Source organism: Tamandua tetradactyla, chromosome 2 (assembly GCF_023851605.1).
Source record: "Tamandua tetradactyla isolate mTamTet1 chromosome 2, mTamTet1.pri, whole genome shotgun sequence".
In the NCBI taxonomy this organism is placed as follows: domain Eukaryota; kingdom Metazoa; phylum Chordata; class Mammalia; order Pilosa; family Myrmecophagidae; genus Tamandua; species Tamandua tetradactyla.
The window spans coordinates 19,166,323-19,184,023 of NC_135328.1; the positions used below are offsets into that span (position 1 = coordinate 19,166,323).

The 17,701-nt window shown below is 42.9% G+C and overlaps 2 protein-coding genes across 2 annotated transcripts in view; both read right to left on the bottom strand.

Moving 5' to 3' along the window:
• Positions 1-17,701, bottom strand: part of GRIN3A (glutamate ionotropic receptor NMDA type subunit 3A) — a 165,745-nt gene that overhangs the window by 12,509 nt on the left and 135,535 nt on the right. Inside the window, exons 7-8 of the mRNA XM_077140632.1 lie at positions 2,172-2,336; positions 794-870 (exon numbers count right to left, since the gene is read on the bottom strand). Coding sequence (XP_076996747.1) covers positions 794-870; positions 2,172-2,336 — 242 coding nt within the window. The remainder of the gene's footprint in view (positions 1-793; positions 871-2,171; positions 2,337-17,701) is intronic.
• PPP3R2 (protein phosphatase 3 regulatory subunit B, beta) lies at positions 14,633-15,694 on the bottom strand. Its single transcript, XM_077140606.1, has one exon. The coding sequence runs from the start codon at positions 15,620-15,622 to the stop codon at positions 15,110-15,112; it is 513 nt and encodes a 170-aa protein (XP_076996721.1). The 5' UTR covers positions 15,623-15,694; the 3' UTR covers positions 14,633-15,109.

Below are 17,701 nucleotides of genomic sequence, written 5' to 3' on the forward strand. Positions count from 1 at the left end.
GATTGAACCAGAGGGTGGTCTGGGAACCCTTCAAACCTGCAATTGGTATCAGAAGTGAGACTGTTTTTGGGACTCTGCTCCTTCTAACTTCGCACTTCCTAGCGATTCTTTTCTAGAAACCTTGTAGTAAGTGAGCTAGGAAGTGGGTTAGGCAGAATGTCTTTGTTATATATTTCAAATATTTCTAGGAGTGCTTTAAAGGGATGGAGAATGAAAGTACGTTAATGAAGGCAATTCCACATTAATTGTCTGCAAAACTCATGAATTAGTCTTACATATATTTGTGCATAACAATAATAGCTAACACTAATCAGGCATTTGCATTGTTTTCAGGGCTTTACATATAATTACATTTAATCTTTACAACAACCCAATGAAGTAGGCACTATTCTTATTTCAATTTTACAAATGAGGAAACTGAGGCACAGAGAAGTTGATTAAATAAATTTACCAAGGTCACACCTACTGTAAGTGTTAAAGACAGGATTTGAATCTAGGATGTTTGAATCTAGAGTCTACACCCATATTCTGTTATACTGTTACAATATATTGTTAAATACAACAATATATTGCCTATATAGCATTCCACTGCCCATTTATGTAAATGGATTTATGTATCTGGTCTATTTCTGTCTATCTGAAACTACATGTATTTATGCCAATTTTGTGTACCAACAACCTGGTTCTGATTTGAGTCAGATCACTTGTACATAATTTCCCTTTTGAGTATGGAGGCTCAGGTACATCTCTAAACTTTCATTTTAACAAATATAAAGACACCAAGCATTCTTACCTTTTTTCCGCACGCTTGGTCTTAAAACACTGTTGCTTTTCCTCTACAAATGACGTGTTTAGTGCTCTATGTAATCTCTGGTGGAAAGAACAGATTCACAGGTAGAAATAATTAGAAACACACTTGAGTCAGAGAATCAACTATGGCCCAGTATCTAACAGTATGTCTAGTTGTTACAAACCGTGGCCTCTTTACACAAATTTCTGGGGATGCCTTAAAATAGATCAACATTGAGTCCCAAATCTCAAAAATAGCAAGAGATTGAATTACAGGTTCTTATCCTACTTGGGGCAAAAAGTTATTTGATAGCTAGAAATGCTCTGGGTGATAAAAAAAAAAAGGCAGAACGATGTGATACAAAGAAGAGCTACCTTAACTGACACGCAGCAAAAGCCTTTGCACAATTGTCAAAGGTGAGTCAAAAACTCAAGCCTGAATGTCTTAGTAGCCAACACAATGAGAGTGAAACTAACATATTAATATACTGAGGAAGAGGTCAGCTATCTGGAGAGCTCTCTTTAGGAGATGAACTACTTTGTAGGCTGAAAGTAGGGAGACCAGGTTCAAGGTAACCAAATCAACAACAGTAACCTGTCCAGGAAAAAAAATAAGATGTTAACAGAAGCAGGAGGTCAACATGAATAAAGATGAATAGGGCCAAATTGGAGAACTGGCAGCTTTGCTGCTCAGAGGTGAGTGATGGGTCCTGGGGGAGCAGGAGAGACCCATAGCTGGGGAGTTCTTTTAAGACAATCCCCTGCTCCCTCTGCTACAGTCCCTTCTTCTTAAAGATGCCTTCTGACTATAATTTGGCTCTCCATGTCAATTCCCTTCACGGAGACATGTGCAAACCAGTGTGCTTGCTGGTGCAAATAGTTTTCAGTTGACCTGCTTGACAGTTTTGGTTCTTCGTATAAACCACTGTGTTGGTGCCTGGATGACAAGAAACAATTGTGGTCCTGTGAGGCTTGGTTTTCACACCAGCAGATCCCAAACCACTGGACCAGGATAAAAACAGAAAGAACATGGGCAAGTGGATTCAACCTAAAGGAAACAAGGACTGAAGGGCCTTCAAACCCATTTAATGTATTTCAAATGTGGCATCTTTCACAATATTTATTCAAATGGTCACTACTAAGTGAAATCAAGTAAAAAAATTCTAGTGCTTCCATTATGAACAACAGGGGAGGGTTAATATGAGAGGAAAGGGGCATGATGAGAGAGCTTAATGTATGGAAAAAGTGATTTAATGAGAGCCACAGAATTCCATCTTCTCTTGGTAACTGGCCATCAGTCGTTTGTCATAGAGCCCTGGATCCTCCCACCCTGGGCATTTGAAAGTATTAAAATAGTGGTGCGACACCCCTGTGGCACTCACCTGGCTAGTGTGAAGCCAGTATTTCAGCTTGGATTTATTTTTGATTCGTGGCAGCAGCAGCCTGTACACAATGTGCTCGCCAATGGTTGTCAAGATGGACAAGCCAAACCCGATGCACAGCAGCACAAAGAGTCCAGAGAAGTGCTTGATACCCATTTGCAAAGTCTGTGGCAGAACAAAAAAGGAAAGGTCACGAAGGCTGCACCTGGCCCCAGGCTTGCACTAAGAACTCTGAGACTCAGATGCCTTATTTTGAGCTCCAGGAGAGCTGGAGATGATGGGCTGCCTCCCTGTGTGCCCTGCAGACTTCACTAAATCACAGCCAGAGCCAGACTGTAGGACATAGTTCCTGGGGTGCTATTCATCGCTTAGTCCTATTGCATGAATGGTTGCTGGAGTTGCGGGGAGGCCCTGGGTCTTGACCACCCTATTCTCAAGGGAGAATGAGGGAAGGATGGAGAGAGGGAGGGAAGGAGCAGGAAGAGGGAAGAGAGAGGAGGGAAGGCTGGAGGGAGGGAGGGAGAGAGAGAAGAAGGGAGAGGAAGACAGGGAGGGGGAGGGGGAGGAGGGAGGGAGACAATTGAAACAATATAATATCATAACGCACTGACTAGTTTTCAAGGAAAGCAGCTCCCTCGGAGTCAGAATGAGTAAGTTTAAGGGAAAAAGATAGTGAGTTCGGTATCTTTGGAGCTTAGAATTGGCAGAGAACAGGGAGACCATCTAGTTCAGCCCACTCATTTTATATATGAGGAAACTGAGGCTAGAGAGGCGAAAGAAAATGAACTAGCTAGGCAGCCATAGACGAGAAAGGGGAAGAACCTAATAATATTGGATTGCTTATTTTTTTTGCCAAGTGGTTTGCAATGAGGTAGTAGGATGACCCCATTTTATAGTTGAGGAAACTTTTAAGTAGCTTTTAAGTGACAAAGTGAGCATAGAAATCCATGCCTGCTTAGCCCCAAAGCCTGGGTTCTTTGCCCTATACAGATAAAACATCAGCAGTTGCAGCAACATCAATCCTTACAATAATTCAGGATTAATTAAAGCAGGCGCTTTGCTCAGTGATTTACATATGTTATCTAAAGAAACCTTCCCATGTGCTCTATAAAATAGATATTACTGAATCATTGACATTGATGACAAGAGTCGATCTTGCAGAAGGAAAGACATTTAATCTGAGTGCATGTTAGGCACCAGGCACTCTTCTAAGTGCTACCGGATGGAGATGGAATTAAGTTGTATCCCTGCTTTTAAGCAGCTTGAATCTAGGGAGGAAGCCAACCACACGATACATTTGATCTATGCTTCCTGGATTTTGTGGAGAAGCTGGCTTGTGGGATACGATTTGGAAAGAAGTAGGATGAGGAGGCTGGGTGGGGAAATGTGAACATTCTAAGCTGAGAAAGTAGAAGCAAAGGTCTGACTTTCCCGTACAGTGACATAGGAGGTTGTGAAATAGACTGCTGTGGCTTCAGGGTAGGATGCATGTGGCATGCATAAAACAGGGCCATGCTGTAGAAGTCTTCTGATGCCACAGCTGAGGAGCTCAGGTGTTAATCCCTTTGACAGATACTTTTGGTTATTGTGAGGGACTGAATCATGTCCTCCACAAAAGGCATGTTCAGGTCCCAACCCCTGGTCCTGTGGGCATGAACCCATTTGTAAGTAGGACCTTTGAAGATGTTATTGCTTAAGGTGTGCCCATGAGGGTGGACCCTAACCCAATTTCTGGACACAGAAAGAGAAGCCATGTGAGAAGCAAGAACCTGGAAGTTAATGGAACCAGGAAGAGAAAGGAAAAGACACCACGATGTGTGCATTGCCGTGTGACAGAAAGTCAAGGAACCCCATAGACTGCTGGCCAGCCCAAACATATGGACCCTGGTCAGAAGCAAGCCTTCTAGCTTTTGAAACTTTGAGTTATTAAATTCCTGTTAAGCCAACCTATTGTATTTATTCTAGCAGTCAGAAACAAAACACAATTATCATCATCATCAATAATAGTTCCCTACGTAACATATACAGGGCACAGTTCTAAGTACTTTGTCAATGTAGTAACTTGGTATTTTCCATAGACTATTACTATGTCCACTTTATAAGAGAAATACATTTGTTTCTTCCTCTACCTATCCAAAGCCTACAGAAACAGCCAGCCAGGTGTGGTTCAGGCCATGGATACACCATGAGGTCTATGGGGAGAGGGGAGGGAAAGCTTAGAGGAAGAGCTTGGAGATTGTAGGCTCTGGTGGAATTTGGGTTATGGGATCTCTTTCCCTCATGTCAGTACTTTCAGCAGGGTCTGTGGATCAAAAACCAGTATTGAGACTCCTGGAGAAGCAAAGACTGGAGCTGAGCAGGATCTGAAAGCATGCCCCAGCTCTACAGACTGAGACATAAGGCAAGAGAACCTGACAGATGGAATAGAGCCAGGAGACCAGCCCCAAGGAACAAGGAACGCTGGTCTAGGAAGGTGTCTGGTGGGGAGAAGCATTGGGCCTCGGGGGCTACCCACATACTCGGCTTTTCCAGGGACATCCCTGTATAATTGTGTAACCCTGACCTCTTGAAAGTACATACAAATGTGTTTGAAAATAGCCCTTGGCCTGGGCCTGTTGTAATGTGGCTATTGGAGAAGATTCAATCAATTATTATTGCTGTGGACAAAGAATAAACTGGGGAAATCCATTCTGAGCTTTAATGCCAATATCATCAAACATTCAGCAAAGCTGCAAACAGATGGACACTGCTTTCTCATAAGGCACTGTGAAGATGAGAAAGAAAAATGTAACCTTTACATTTATGTTTACAAAAAAAGGTAAGTTCCATTTCCACTGACATAACATTTACCAAGGCAAGTGAGCCATTTGGCTTTTAAACACGTGGTTTCCTCTCTGTTTTCTTGAGCATAACAGTTATTAGTTTTAGTTTCCTCTTATTACCCTGATAACAAATAGGCTGTGTTCAGTTTATATGAAACATTTCTTTTCTTCTGTTGTTTACAACTATACACTACTAATACTAATGGAAGTAGTTCTCATTTCTTCCTTTTTTGCATCTAATAAGTGTGCACCAAATCTGAATATGATGATTTTATTGTAATCCTGTAAACTGAGAGGTTCACAGAGATTAATTTCCTTACCCATGATCATATAAACTAAGAAGTGAGGGAGACAAGCTTTGGATCCAAGACTGCCCAATGCCATATCCTGCATGGCCTTTCAAGCCAACACCATTTACTGATATCCCTTGCTATCCGAATACTTGCTGTCTATTTATTATAACAACTTGAAAATTTTTTCATTCAAAACTCACCATCTGAATTGCAAATCTGCTATGAATCTGCCTGTAAGCTCAACGAAAATGCTTAAGTTATGTCTGAGTCTGGGTGACAAGAAGTACAGCTGCAGCTGTAATTCAACTGTTCTTCCCCTAAGACCATACAATTTAAACATGCTGTGCTTTAGATTTGTGCATCTTCTCCACGTTATCAAAACAAAAAAAGTTTTTCTCATAAATGCAATTTGCTCAGTTTGAATCTCACATTCGTCAGAGGAAGAGGAAGAAGAGGAACAAGGAATACTCAATGTCAATTTTTTAAAATAAATTCAGATTGCGCAGACAAAATGATTGCCATTGCAAGGGACGTGAGTTAGAAATATCACATTCAGAAATGCAATTTCAAGGCCCATCTCATGTTGTCAAGAGCTGTATAAATCCAAGCAAAGTGAATGGAAACAGGCATAGTTTTTGAGTTTTAAAATTTTCATCCTATTGCTTTGCTTGCAGCTTCATTTGTTAGCGTGCAGCTGCACGTTTCCTGAGTCTTAGGTGCCAAGGAGAGAAGATAGTCTTCAGTTGTGGACAAACCAGGCATTTATGGTTTCACGTTGTCTTTCACAGCTTACTGCCACTTATACTTTACCAATGCAATAATAAGTAATCATTCAAAAAATTGGGTTGCTTATTTATTTTATTTTGCTAAATGTTGTTTATTATGCCTCCTGAACATTTTATTATATTGTTCATTTTCATTAGTATATATCCATCGTCATGTGGAGAGAAATCACAGTTTGTATCTCGTGCTCATAGACCAGAGAGACTCATTTATTAAACATTAAAGAATTGGTGTTTTAAATGCTTATATAAGCATTAATGTTACATGTAACAACCCATGTGTGTTGTGTTAGATATTAAACATCGATAGGTGTTTAAGAGTGTTTTAGTGATATTTATGGAAACTGGTTGGAATTTTTAGATGAGGTGGGAATGCCTAATGCTCTTTCCCATGAAAAATAATGGAAATAGCTCCCACCATCTCAAAATTCAGCAGCCTGTACATCCCGAGGAACAGACCACATTCAGTTAAAGACAGATGCCTGAACTGCCAAATGTGACAGTTTGACATTCAGCTCGTCAATGCTCCCAATGATATGTAGAGGCCAAGAGCACCAGCTATGTTGCTGTCCAATCTCTGCTCTGCATATTGCTTAGAGGTGGACACTGGAAACTCAGCCAGCTGGTTAGATAGCTGACTAGCTGTCAATCCTCCAGCAAGGAATGCTGTTCAAATATTTCACTCATCATTTTCCTTAGATGTTACTGATTAAGTCCTATGCAGCTAACCCTTCCTTGCTTCCAATCCACACCTTCAAATACACAGCAATACCCCAACTTCTCTGGTCCTCTAAAGAGTTGTCTATCCTCATTGCTTCCAATTCCTCCCATTTTCTCTAATCAAGATTTTGTCCCCCATCTTCAACAAAATAACTCTTGTCATAGCCACTGGTGACCTGCACACTGCCAAATTCAATGCTCAGTTTTCACCTTATACAACATACTAGCAGCTTGGACCCTACTGATTATGTTCTGAGATATATGTTCTATACTTTTTGTTTTCTCTCTTGTTCTCTTTTTTCTACCTGTTTCATCTGCTGGTTCCTTCTCATCTTCCTGACCTTAAATGCAAAAGTCTTTAATTCTTTAACTACACCCACATTCTCATCTAGACTTATGATTTTAAGTGGCTCTTACATGCCAATGACTCCAAGATTTATATCTTTCTTCCCTATTGCCTACCAAGTTTCTCCACTTGGATATCTAATAGAGACATCCTAACCTTAGCACACCAGAAGCAAACTCCTAATTCCCTTTCTGAAAACTGCTCCTTGCACAGTCTTTCACATCTTGGTGAATCGCTGGCTTTGCAATTGCTCTGGTCAAAAATCTTAGAGTCATATTCGAGTCTTTCTGTAGCATCTCCCATCTGGTCTTTCTGTAAATATCATTGACCCCACACTTAAGGTATATCCAGAATCTGACTACCTCCCACCACCTCGACCAATCGTCCTGGCCCAAGCCACTCTCCTCTCTCACCCAGATATTGAAATAGTCCCCTAATTGGCTTCCCTTCAGGTGCAAGAATGACCTTTTCAAAATGACACATCATTTCTGTGCTCAAAGTGCAGGCATGGTTTTCCATTTCATGCAGAGTAGATGTCAGTTTCCTTGCAATTCCTTCAAGACATAAAATGCTAGTCCCCACTTCCTTTCTGATTTCATATCCTTCTTTTCTCTCACTTGTCCACTCTCTCAACCACATGGGCTTGTTCTCTGTTCCTTAAATCCCTGCTTCAGGCTCTTTCCATTTCTGTTCCCTCTGCCTGCAAACTCTGCTACCAGGAGTCAATATGGCTACTTCCCTCGTTTTCTTGAGGTCTCTGCTCAAACATCACTTATCCATGAAGTCCGACCCAATCACTCTAGATAAAAGGGAAAATCCTTTCCATCTTTCTTCCTCTCCCAAGCACTATGTTTCCTTCTTACCTGCTTTATTTTGATCCTGATGTTAGGGGTTGAATTGTGCCCTCCAAAAAGATATGCTGAAGTCCTAACCCCCCAGTAGTTCAGAATGTGACCTTATTTGGAAATTGGGTCATTTCAGGTGTAATTAGTTAAGATGACATCAGCCTGTAGTAGTGAGGGCCATACACCCAAAATGACGGGTGTTCTATAAGAGGGGGAGAGGAGTGACACAGAGAAACACACACAAGCAGAACATAGCCGTGGGGAGATGGAGGTAAGGATTGGAGTGATGCTGCCACAAGCCAAGGAAAACCTGGAGCTGCCAAAAGCTGGAGGAGGCAAGGAAGGACCCTCCCCTAGAGGCTTCAGGAGAGCCTGGCCCTTCTGATCCCCTGATTTCAGACTTCCAGCTTGAAGAACTGTTAGAGAATACAATTCTGTTGTTTAAGTCACCCAGGTTGTGGTACTTTGTTATGGTAGCCCTTGGCAACTAATACACCAGACAAAATATTTTTATTTGTTTATTGCCTATTTCCCACCTCCAGGAGAATGAAAGATTTGTCCGTTTTGCTCAACGTCATGTAAGAATAAAATTAAGTTTAGCTTTCATACAAGATGGTGCAGTTGTGGTACTTTGTTATGGTAGCCCTTGGCAACTAATACACCAGACAAAATATTTTTATTTGTTTATTGCCTATTTCCCACCTCCAGGAGAATGAAAGATTTGTCCGTTTTGCTCAACGTCATGTAAGAATAAAATTAAGTTTAGCTTTCACACAAGATGGTGCAGGAAAGGGCCGCAGGACAACTCAAACTGGTCTTGCAGGTAGGGAAAGGAGAGAGCCTCTGATGCAAGCCTAGAATTGGTGCCATATAGGTAGATACAAATTTAAATAAGTAATGGCCGGGGTCACTGAAACATAAAGCATAATCAAAAGTGGGAACCTCTGGTGGAAACTTTGAATTAGTTAGACTATCTGGATAGGCTGTTACCTCTGGAGTATCCAATCAGTGGAGAAACAGGGGAGGGACCTGCACGTTAGGCTTAGGAAATGAATACCACTGCTTTTAGTTGCTTGGCGTGACAGCCATCACTTTTTCAGTTGGACGCCAGTTCTTGCAAGATTAGGAATAATTTTTTTTCTCCTTCACAATTGGATAAGTGTTTGTTCTCTTTCAGATATAGCTTTCTTTCTAACAGTCATACCTTGATGCCCTAGAACAGTGCCTGGCTATACTAGGCATTCAATAAATAGTTTTTGAATGAATGGATGAAAGCACATGAAAACTAGAATCCTTTTTATATGATATAAATGTGTATGTTACCCCCCCACCCCCAGCTCCAAACACTTTCCTATATCTCAGGAGTTTCTTAGAGTAATTCTGTGAGGGAGAAAAGGTAGAGATGGCTATTCTCACTTGACAGGTGAGAAAACTGAAGTCCAGAGAGCATGGCCCACATGCCACTCTGATAAGGCTAGTAGTCATTGATCTGAGCATCTGGTGAAGGAAAGAGAAGGAAAATTATATTTAAAATAAATAAAGTGAAACATGGGAGATCGCATGCAATCATTCCAGACAACTTGTGGTGGAAGCGTATTGGCTTTGTTTGCTGAGGATCCTTTCCTTTGGGGACTTCCCTCCCCCTACTTCACATGGTTTTGACGTGTACACCAACCACAGGGCCCCAGGGCCAAGGATGCAACCTAATTTAGGCCAATTTGCATCTGCAGTAGACATTTGCCATTGAAAGTGGTGGGAGTCCAATCATTTCCAATGACAGTCTCCTAATTTCTGCCATGACATCCTGGACCTGTGCTGAGTCCTGCTGTTCCTCATCTGTCACTCTCCTTCTTACTTTAGAACATTGAATCTCCCGGTCCTTTCACTAACTCCAGTTCACATTTAGATTCATCTGTTGCTTGCAAACAAAGAATCTGATGGACTGCAAAGACAGCAATAGAGAGATCCTCTGTTGCAATAGGCTGTTTCTCATTGGGAACCCTGAGAGAAACGAATGGGTGGAGTATGGCCTAGGAAGACAGCACTGACAGATCAAGGCTCTGTCTTTGTCAGGTCTCCAGAAGCCTGGTGTATAGTAGGTGCTCAGTAAATGTTTGTTGAATGAAGTACATGACTGAAAAGGACTTGGATAACAGTTACTCTCAAGATTTCAAGTCCTTTTCCCTAGAGCAAAATGACTACAAGCACCATGGGAATTTTTGTTTTATTTTTCCATGGTCCAGTGCATTACATTTTGTATGCTCTCCTCTCTGAATTTGTAAAGCCAAATCCTGGTGTTTTAAAAAAATTTTCTCTTTTTTTAGCTAAGAGAGATGGGCATAGGGTAGGGGTCACAAATTTAGGGACAGGAAAAGAAGCGGTGTGGTTCTTCTGGAATGTTGATGATTCACAGATACTCAGGAGCAGAAAGAGAGTAGGCAAAGGTTGTTCTACTTTTGAAGACCTGATTTCACTTTTTTTTTTCTTCCCTCACTATTTTGCCTAGAGGTGTAGCAATTCAATAAAATTTGGCAGATTCATCATTGCAACTGGACGTATGGCCATCTGTTGGGGAGAGGTGGAAGAAGATGGACATGATACATGGGTTGAATAGGTATTAGAGGCAGAGTTCCCCAAGGGAAAGAGTCCCCCTTGCTGGAGAGGGTGGGGTAAGACTGAGTGGTGTAATTGTTCAGGATTTTTAAAAAAGCATTTGACAGCAATTATGAAGAAACAGAGAGATGAGGTTCAGTCTGAGAATCTGGAATTTTCTCATCAAGAAAAGACTGAAATATCACATTTTTAAAAAGAAACAAAAAATCTAGGGAGACACTGCAAGAGCTGTGCTTACACATCTAGGGAAGCAGAAGGATTAGACTGAAAGTAATCACGGTCTGCCAGAACTTCCAATCACTTCCTGAGTCCTGGTGTCTACTCTGCCTTTTCTAACATGGTGCCATAGGTTGGATTGTGTCCCCCAAAAGATATGTCCTTACCCCAGATCCAGTGAACATGACTTTGCTTGGAAACTGGGTCTTTGAAGATGTAATTAGTTGAGATCATATTGGATTGTCCTTATAAGGAAAGAAGAGACACAGACTGACCTGAGATGGGAGTGATGACTCTACAGCCCAAGGAACGCTGGCAAACACCAACAGCTTTAAGAAGCAATGAAAGAGTCTCCTCTGGAGGTTTCCAAGGGAGCCCAGTCTTATGGATGCCTTGATTTCTGACTTCTGACCTCCAGAACTGTGAGACAATACAATTCTGTTTGAAGCCACCCAGTTTGTGGCACTTTGTTACGGTGGCCCCAAGTAAGAGACCCGGAAACTGTTCAACCGGCCATGAAGCTGAGGAGAGGGAGTTTCTCTCTGTTCCTTGCACCCCTGAGTCCCTACGCTTTTCGGCTTAGGCATCTGCCTTTTAGGCATGGAACTGGTACTTAATTTGCTGCATTACCTCTATTGCTGAGTCTGTTTGAACTTCTAATTAACCATTAAAATAAACTTAAAAACTATGAAAAAGACTTTTAAAAAATTAAAATTGAGGTGATTACTCACAATCTTTTTACCGTAAAAACGACTTTCAATTCTCCTTTTCCTCTTCTGAACTATGATCACATACATTCATATTTTCTAGAGTCTTACTCACAGGATATACTGATCACACATTATGCTTTCTTAAAAAACCATATTATTACATTTCTGGGTTTGCATAGTGATTTCATTTAATTTTGATGACTGTACACTATGATCTATTTTTAAAATAATAATTGACTTCACTACTCCCAAACTGTGAGGTGTTCATTTTTGATATGATTTATTTTTATAATAGATTATAAATATTGCTGTGATAAAAATATTTTGTGTACAGTGTCTTTAAAACTAATCTCTTGATTTTTTCATTGAGATACATGTAAATATGAACTTCGACCACACGATCAGTTACAGAAACGAGGACTGTAACGCTGTTTTGTTCATGTTATACTATTTAAGTTGTAAGATATCAAGTTTAAGAATGAATATTACCCAAGGATTTGCACCCTATTCTGGAGAGATTTAATGTGTTTCCAGCTATATGCAGGACAGTTGAGTATTGTTAGGTGAAAGAAAAAAATGGGTGGCGGGTGGGCCATGATGGCTCAGAAGGCAAGGACGCTTGCCTGCCATGCCAGAGGACCCGGGTTCGATTCCTGGTGCCTGCCCATGTAAAAAAAAAAATGGGTAGCGTTAGTGGGTCACAGGATATAACTGCTTTCATGATTCTTGATGCATTTTCGTGGTCTTCCAAGAGGCAGAAACCATTCTCACTACCACCCAAAAAGCTCACTGCCCAGGTTGCTCACATCCTCACGAGCCTCATATTTATAATAAATTATGCTTCCCAGCTTATATATTCTGATTTGCATTTGTCAAATTACTGAGGCTGAACATTTTTGGGTGTTCTTTTTTTCTATCTCCTTTTATACAAATCATATATTTATATCTTTTGGCCAGATAGGCATTTCAGACAAGGTGGGGTTTTTTGTTGAAAAGATTTCCTAGCATGTTAGGTTATGCCATTTTAAATTTTCCTATTATTTTTGGTCAGGTTTTATCATATAGATACTTGAAATTCTGTATGGCTGTAACATGTAATCCGGCCTGTCTCAAAGCCTTGGTCATAATTTAAAATTTTCCACATTGCAATGTATACAAATAATGTCTCTCCTTAAGAGGTCCTCTAGGAGAGTATTACGTGAGTTCACTTTCCTCATGGATGTTGCAAAATTTCCTCCACCAAGTCAAATAGGTTGGGCTAGAATGAGACATCCTCTTTAAAAGCTTCTCTAGTTCTCAAGTAAAGAAGTGTGCAGTCCCCTGCCAATGAGGGGGTAGGGAAGACACTGATATTGTCTCCATGGTTGCCTCTCGGTGCAGACTACACAAATGTCAGACCAGTTTTAGAGTCGGCATGGCTAAGTGCTAAGTGAGGTTCCCTAAGGACTCGGGGGTTCTTGTCTCCTTTATATATTGACTTTGTAGGAAGGGAGGAAAGGGGAAGGGAATCAGTGGAATGAACCCATTGCCGTCTCTAAGCGTTACATATTTTATCTTTTTGAATCACTAAACAATCCTGTGATATAGGAATGACCTTCATTTTTAAGAGGAAAGACACAGAGAGGTTAAGTAAGTTCCTCATGATCACACAGCTAATAAGAAGTGGAGCTGTGACAAAAACCCACTGGTGACTGAATCCAAACCCAGGTGTTTCTGAGTCTTTGGATGGCACTGTCCTGGATGGGGTTATACCTCCTATCACTACAGGGTTGGAGGTGCTTACTAATTATTAAAACAGTTTTTAAAAATGCACAGGAATGAAAGAGACAGGGATACCTATTCTTTATGGTTCCTAAGTAATCATTATACAAAAAGTAGCAGGTGCCTTGCTACATGGCCACCCTGCCAGTGAGGAAATTTGTGGCCTTGTTTTTCCTTTTCTCTCTCTTTTTTAAAATCAAGACTAGCTGCCAGTTTCTTCAAAGCACAAGGATAACAAATCTCCTTGAAACAGATCTTTCTTGTCCTGAGAAAAATTGCCAGAGTGGTATCCCTTGACTTAAGTAAGCCTATGGCAAGTACTTTTCATTGTCCTGGTGTTTTCAGAGCCTTAAGCTCTGCATGGGGGTGCATGAGGGCTTGAGAATGAGGATTGTTGTGAGGGTTGGTGTGAAGGGGTAGCCTTTGGGGACAGCCCTGGTTTAGCTTATCTGAGGTAGGCTTGTGCCCTAAGAACCGACAGAACGTGGGGCCTCAGAGAGCTGGTAATACCTGGGGGGGGGGGGGTACTTAGCACTGGTTCTCCCCAAACAAAACCGAACAATGCCCTGACATGTAGCTTTTGCTATTTTCTGCAATGGAATAATACTTTCACCCTGGGCGATTTCAAGCTATGGGCATGAAGTCACTGAACACAGAATTGGAGAAGGATGCACCCAGTTTTATCATGGAAAAAGCTTCCCAGGAGGAGAGAGCTCTCAGCTTTCCTGCTAGGCCCCAGATCTGATTTGCAAAATTAGCTTCGCCAGTGCAGACAGCATTCACCTCTGTGGGAGAGACATCCTTGCCTGCTTCTGCATCTTTGAGTGCCAGGAGGAATAGTACTTTGACCCTCTGGGGAGTGCCCACTCCAGCTGGAATCTTCATTCCCTGTGCCCTGTGGGAAGACTAACCCTCAATATCTCCCATATCCTCCATCCTGGGGTGAGGTTCAGTGTTGCAGGTAAGAGAGCTTTCCTGGAAGGTCCCTCCTTCTGTTTGGCCGGATGGAAACCCTTTTAACTGAATTCAATACTGAGATTAAGGTAGTCAACCCTGACAACCCAGCGCTGTGGGGGCTGACACTTGGGCTGGACACTTAGTCTAGCTTTAGCTCCCCTTACTAGTGCCCTGAAGCCCGTTTCCATTCAGGAGCTGGTGCAATGAGATAGGAGAAGCCGACGGGACCCCTACCTGTCCAGACCCCTGACATAGGCAGGGCTTTCTGGATGCATCCTGGAGGCTGGGCTGGGAAAGAGAAAGATGAGCTATTGCTGCCCAGAGAAAGGTGATTAAAAGGTGTTCAGCAAAGAGAAATATATTTGTCCCTGGAAAAACAGGAATAGGTATAAATACACTTACAGTCTACTGTGTTATAAGGCAAGTGATAGGAAGTTAACAATACTTTATTAATCTGTCAAGAGACATCTCAACACTACAACCCAGCACCCGATTTAAATTGTGCATTTTTCTCCCCTATATAAAACTACGAGAAATAAAAACAAAGATGTACATTTTCATATTTTTGAACCTTTAAGGTCTCGGCTCTTTAAGGTTTGGTTTTTGAATGAGAACAAGGCAAAAGACGTCCATGAGAGTCATTTCCTTTTGTTTTCCTACCATGCTCTTTCCATCGTGCCCCCCCCCCCCCCACTAAAGGGCGGCCCTCAGTTGCTGAGAGAGGAAGGATCCAATTAACACTGAGTTGGTCACAAAGAGAAACACTTCCAAATAAATCAGAGAGAAGGTAGCTGCTGGACGTCTTGAGCAGATCTGGAAAGAGAGAGGGAGAAAGCAAAAGCGGTTTTCGGGTGGTGCTCTTGGGAAGAAAGCTCACACCATCACTACCAACTTCTTGTGGATCTCCAGGTTTCCCACCACCGCGCAGAACTCCTCGAAGGATATCTTCCCGTCGCCGTCCCTATCCAGGATGATGATGGTCTTGTCCACGAGCTGCTGCAGCGGCCCGTCCTTCAGGTTGTTTCCCACCATCATCTTCAGCACCTGGAACAGCTCCCCGTTGGAAATGTAACCGTCTTTATCCATGTCGTAGATGCTGAAGGCGAACCGCAGCTTCTCCTCCTCGTGGCCCTTGACACTGAACTGGGAGGCGCCCAGGATGAACTCCTTGAAGTCCACCTCGCCGTTGCCGTCCGTGTCGAAGACGTCCACCACTCGCTGCACCAGCGGGTTCTGCTGCAGCCCCGGCAGCGACAGGAACTCCTCCACGCTCAGCGAGCCCGAGTGGTCCAAGTCCAGCTTCCTGAACCTCTTTCCCAGCCTTCTGATTTCTTCATGGTCAAAGTGGGAGCACATCTCCTCGGGGTAACTCGACTCGTTTCCCATTGCGGCGGACGCGGACTCGCGGGATCCGAGGAGGGAGCTGAGGCGGGGGCGGCGGGAGGGGCGCGCGCCGGGACCGTTGCGCCGCGGGGCTCGCAGGACCAGGCGGTTGGGGGCGCTGGGAGCGAGGTGGGGCGAGGGGCGGGGTGGGGTGGGGGTGGGAAGAGGAGGGTGGGGGGAGGGGGAGAAGGAGGGAGAAAGGGGAGAGGGGAAGGCTGGTGGGGGGATGGGGGGGTGGGAGCGGGTGGGCAGAGCGGGGAGAGGGGAAACCTGGTGGGGGGAGGAGGCTAGGTATCTAGGAAAGGGAGAGGGCGGGGCTCTTCCTCTCAGCGTCCTGTAGCGTTCCATTATAATCCCTTTTCCTCTTGCAATTATTTCACCGTCTCACTTCCTGTCTTCTTTCCCTTAGAAAGTAAACCCCAATGGGGCAGGGGCCCGCATCTGCACCATGCCTGGCACACTTACTTGCTTAATAAATGTTGAATGACTCAATGAACTGCAATCAAGGGCTGCTTATGCTGACTTTAAAGTCCAAGCTTTCGGATTAAATCAGATAATACAGCCAAGTTTTGGTAGTCTATGTATCTTTCCAACAATTGTCTGAGAGGAGAAGTCAGGATGGACGCTCCTCTGGTAAAGTGAGCACAATCCTTTTCCCGGACAAGGGGTTTGGCGTCTCTGGGGGATTCCTTACGTGGATCACCTCAGGTATTCATGTAATCCTGAAGAATACACACACTGACGAGTACCGGCCTCTTTCATGAAGACACGGGTCCTGAGAACACAGCCTCTGTCACCGTGTTACTGTGACTCCATCACGTTATGCTCCTTCCGTGTCCCTTGGACTGGCACCTGCTGGCAGCAACACTGGAGCACTGGGGAACAGCTGCTCTGGGCCCAGAGAAGCCTTTGCATTTGTTCAGAGCAGCTGTGAGCTAGGCAATCTCCCCCCCCCCCCCCCAACTTTGCTTCAACTGGATTTATTCTTTTTTGTTGGAGATTAACACACTCTTTCAGATCCTTCTTCCTTTAGGAGCACATCAATTACTCCAAATGTGTCTGGAGTAAATTTGGCCTAAGAGCAATACAATTCGAAGGAACTTTGGGGATTCCCAGTCCACTAAATCAAACTGAAGGAGGCAAATGCTTCCTCACTTTTAGAAAACATTGGCAAATTCTCTGTACTTTGGTTGGGCCAAAAGAGGCCTAAAGGTAACCATTATCATTACATATTACTTATGGTCATTTCTATTTCCCTCTCTAAGCAAATGAGAATGCATTTTCCCCCCCAAAGCTGGGTATTACATAAATGAAATCCCTTTCCCCAACCATACTGATGTTAAACTGGAAACATGCTTTCCCTTACTCATTTATTTTCCAGTTACTCAGAGAAATGAACAGGGTAAAGTTTGGGTACAAACCCTTTGAATTTGTGAAGAATTTGAATTTAAGGTGTCACCATATAATGAATTACAAGATGCCTGAAATCAGTGCTGGTCGTCCATTGCCACCAACATTCTAGACTCTAATAGGTACTCATTCCCCCCTCACTCCCTCCTGCCCTTTGTTTCAACTGGATTTGTTGCAACTTGGGGGTGCAGTTCAGGGAAGTCGGAAGCCTCAGAGACATCCTGCTGCCCTCTAGGCATGCAGGGTACCCTGCCTTAGGTTCTCTGGAATTGCACTACTGGCCCCATCTCCTGTCTTTAATCATTGTATATGTGGTAGATTGAACAATGTATCCCAGTTTGGCCTTTGTCCATATTCTGGTGGGTGTGGACTCTAGAAAATGCTACTTCATTTAAGGCATGTTCCAGCTGAATTAGATTGGCCTTTAATTGGAATTCCTGGAGTCCATTAAAAGCAGAATGAAATTCCAGACATAGAAGAGAAGCCACAGAGATTGCCAGAAGCTGGAAGTGAATGGAACTCAGGAAAGAAAGAAGATGCTGCCATATGCATTACCATGTGTCAGAAAAGCCAAGGAAACATAAAGATGGCTAGACAGTCAGATGATAGCAGCCCTGGGAAGGAGCAAGCTTTCCAGCCTTTGAAATCGTGAGCCTATCAATTTCAGTTTTT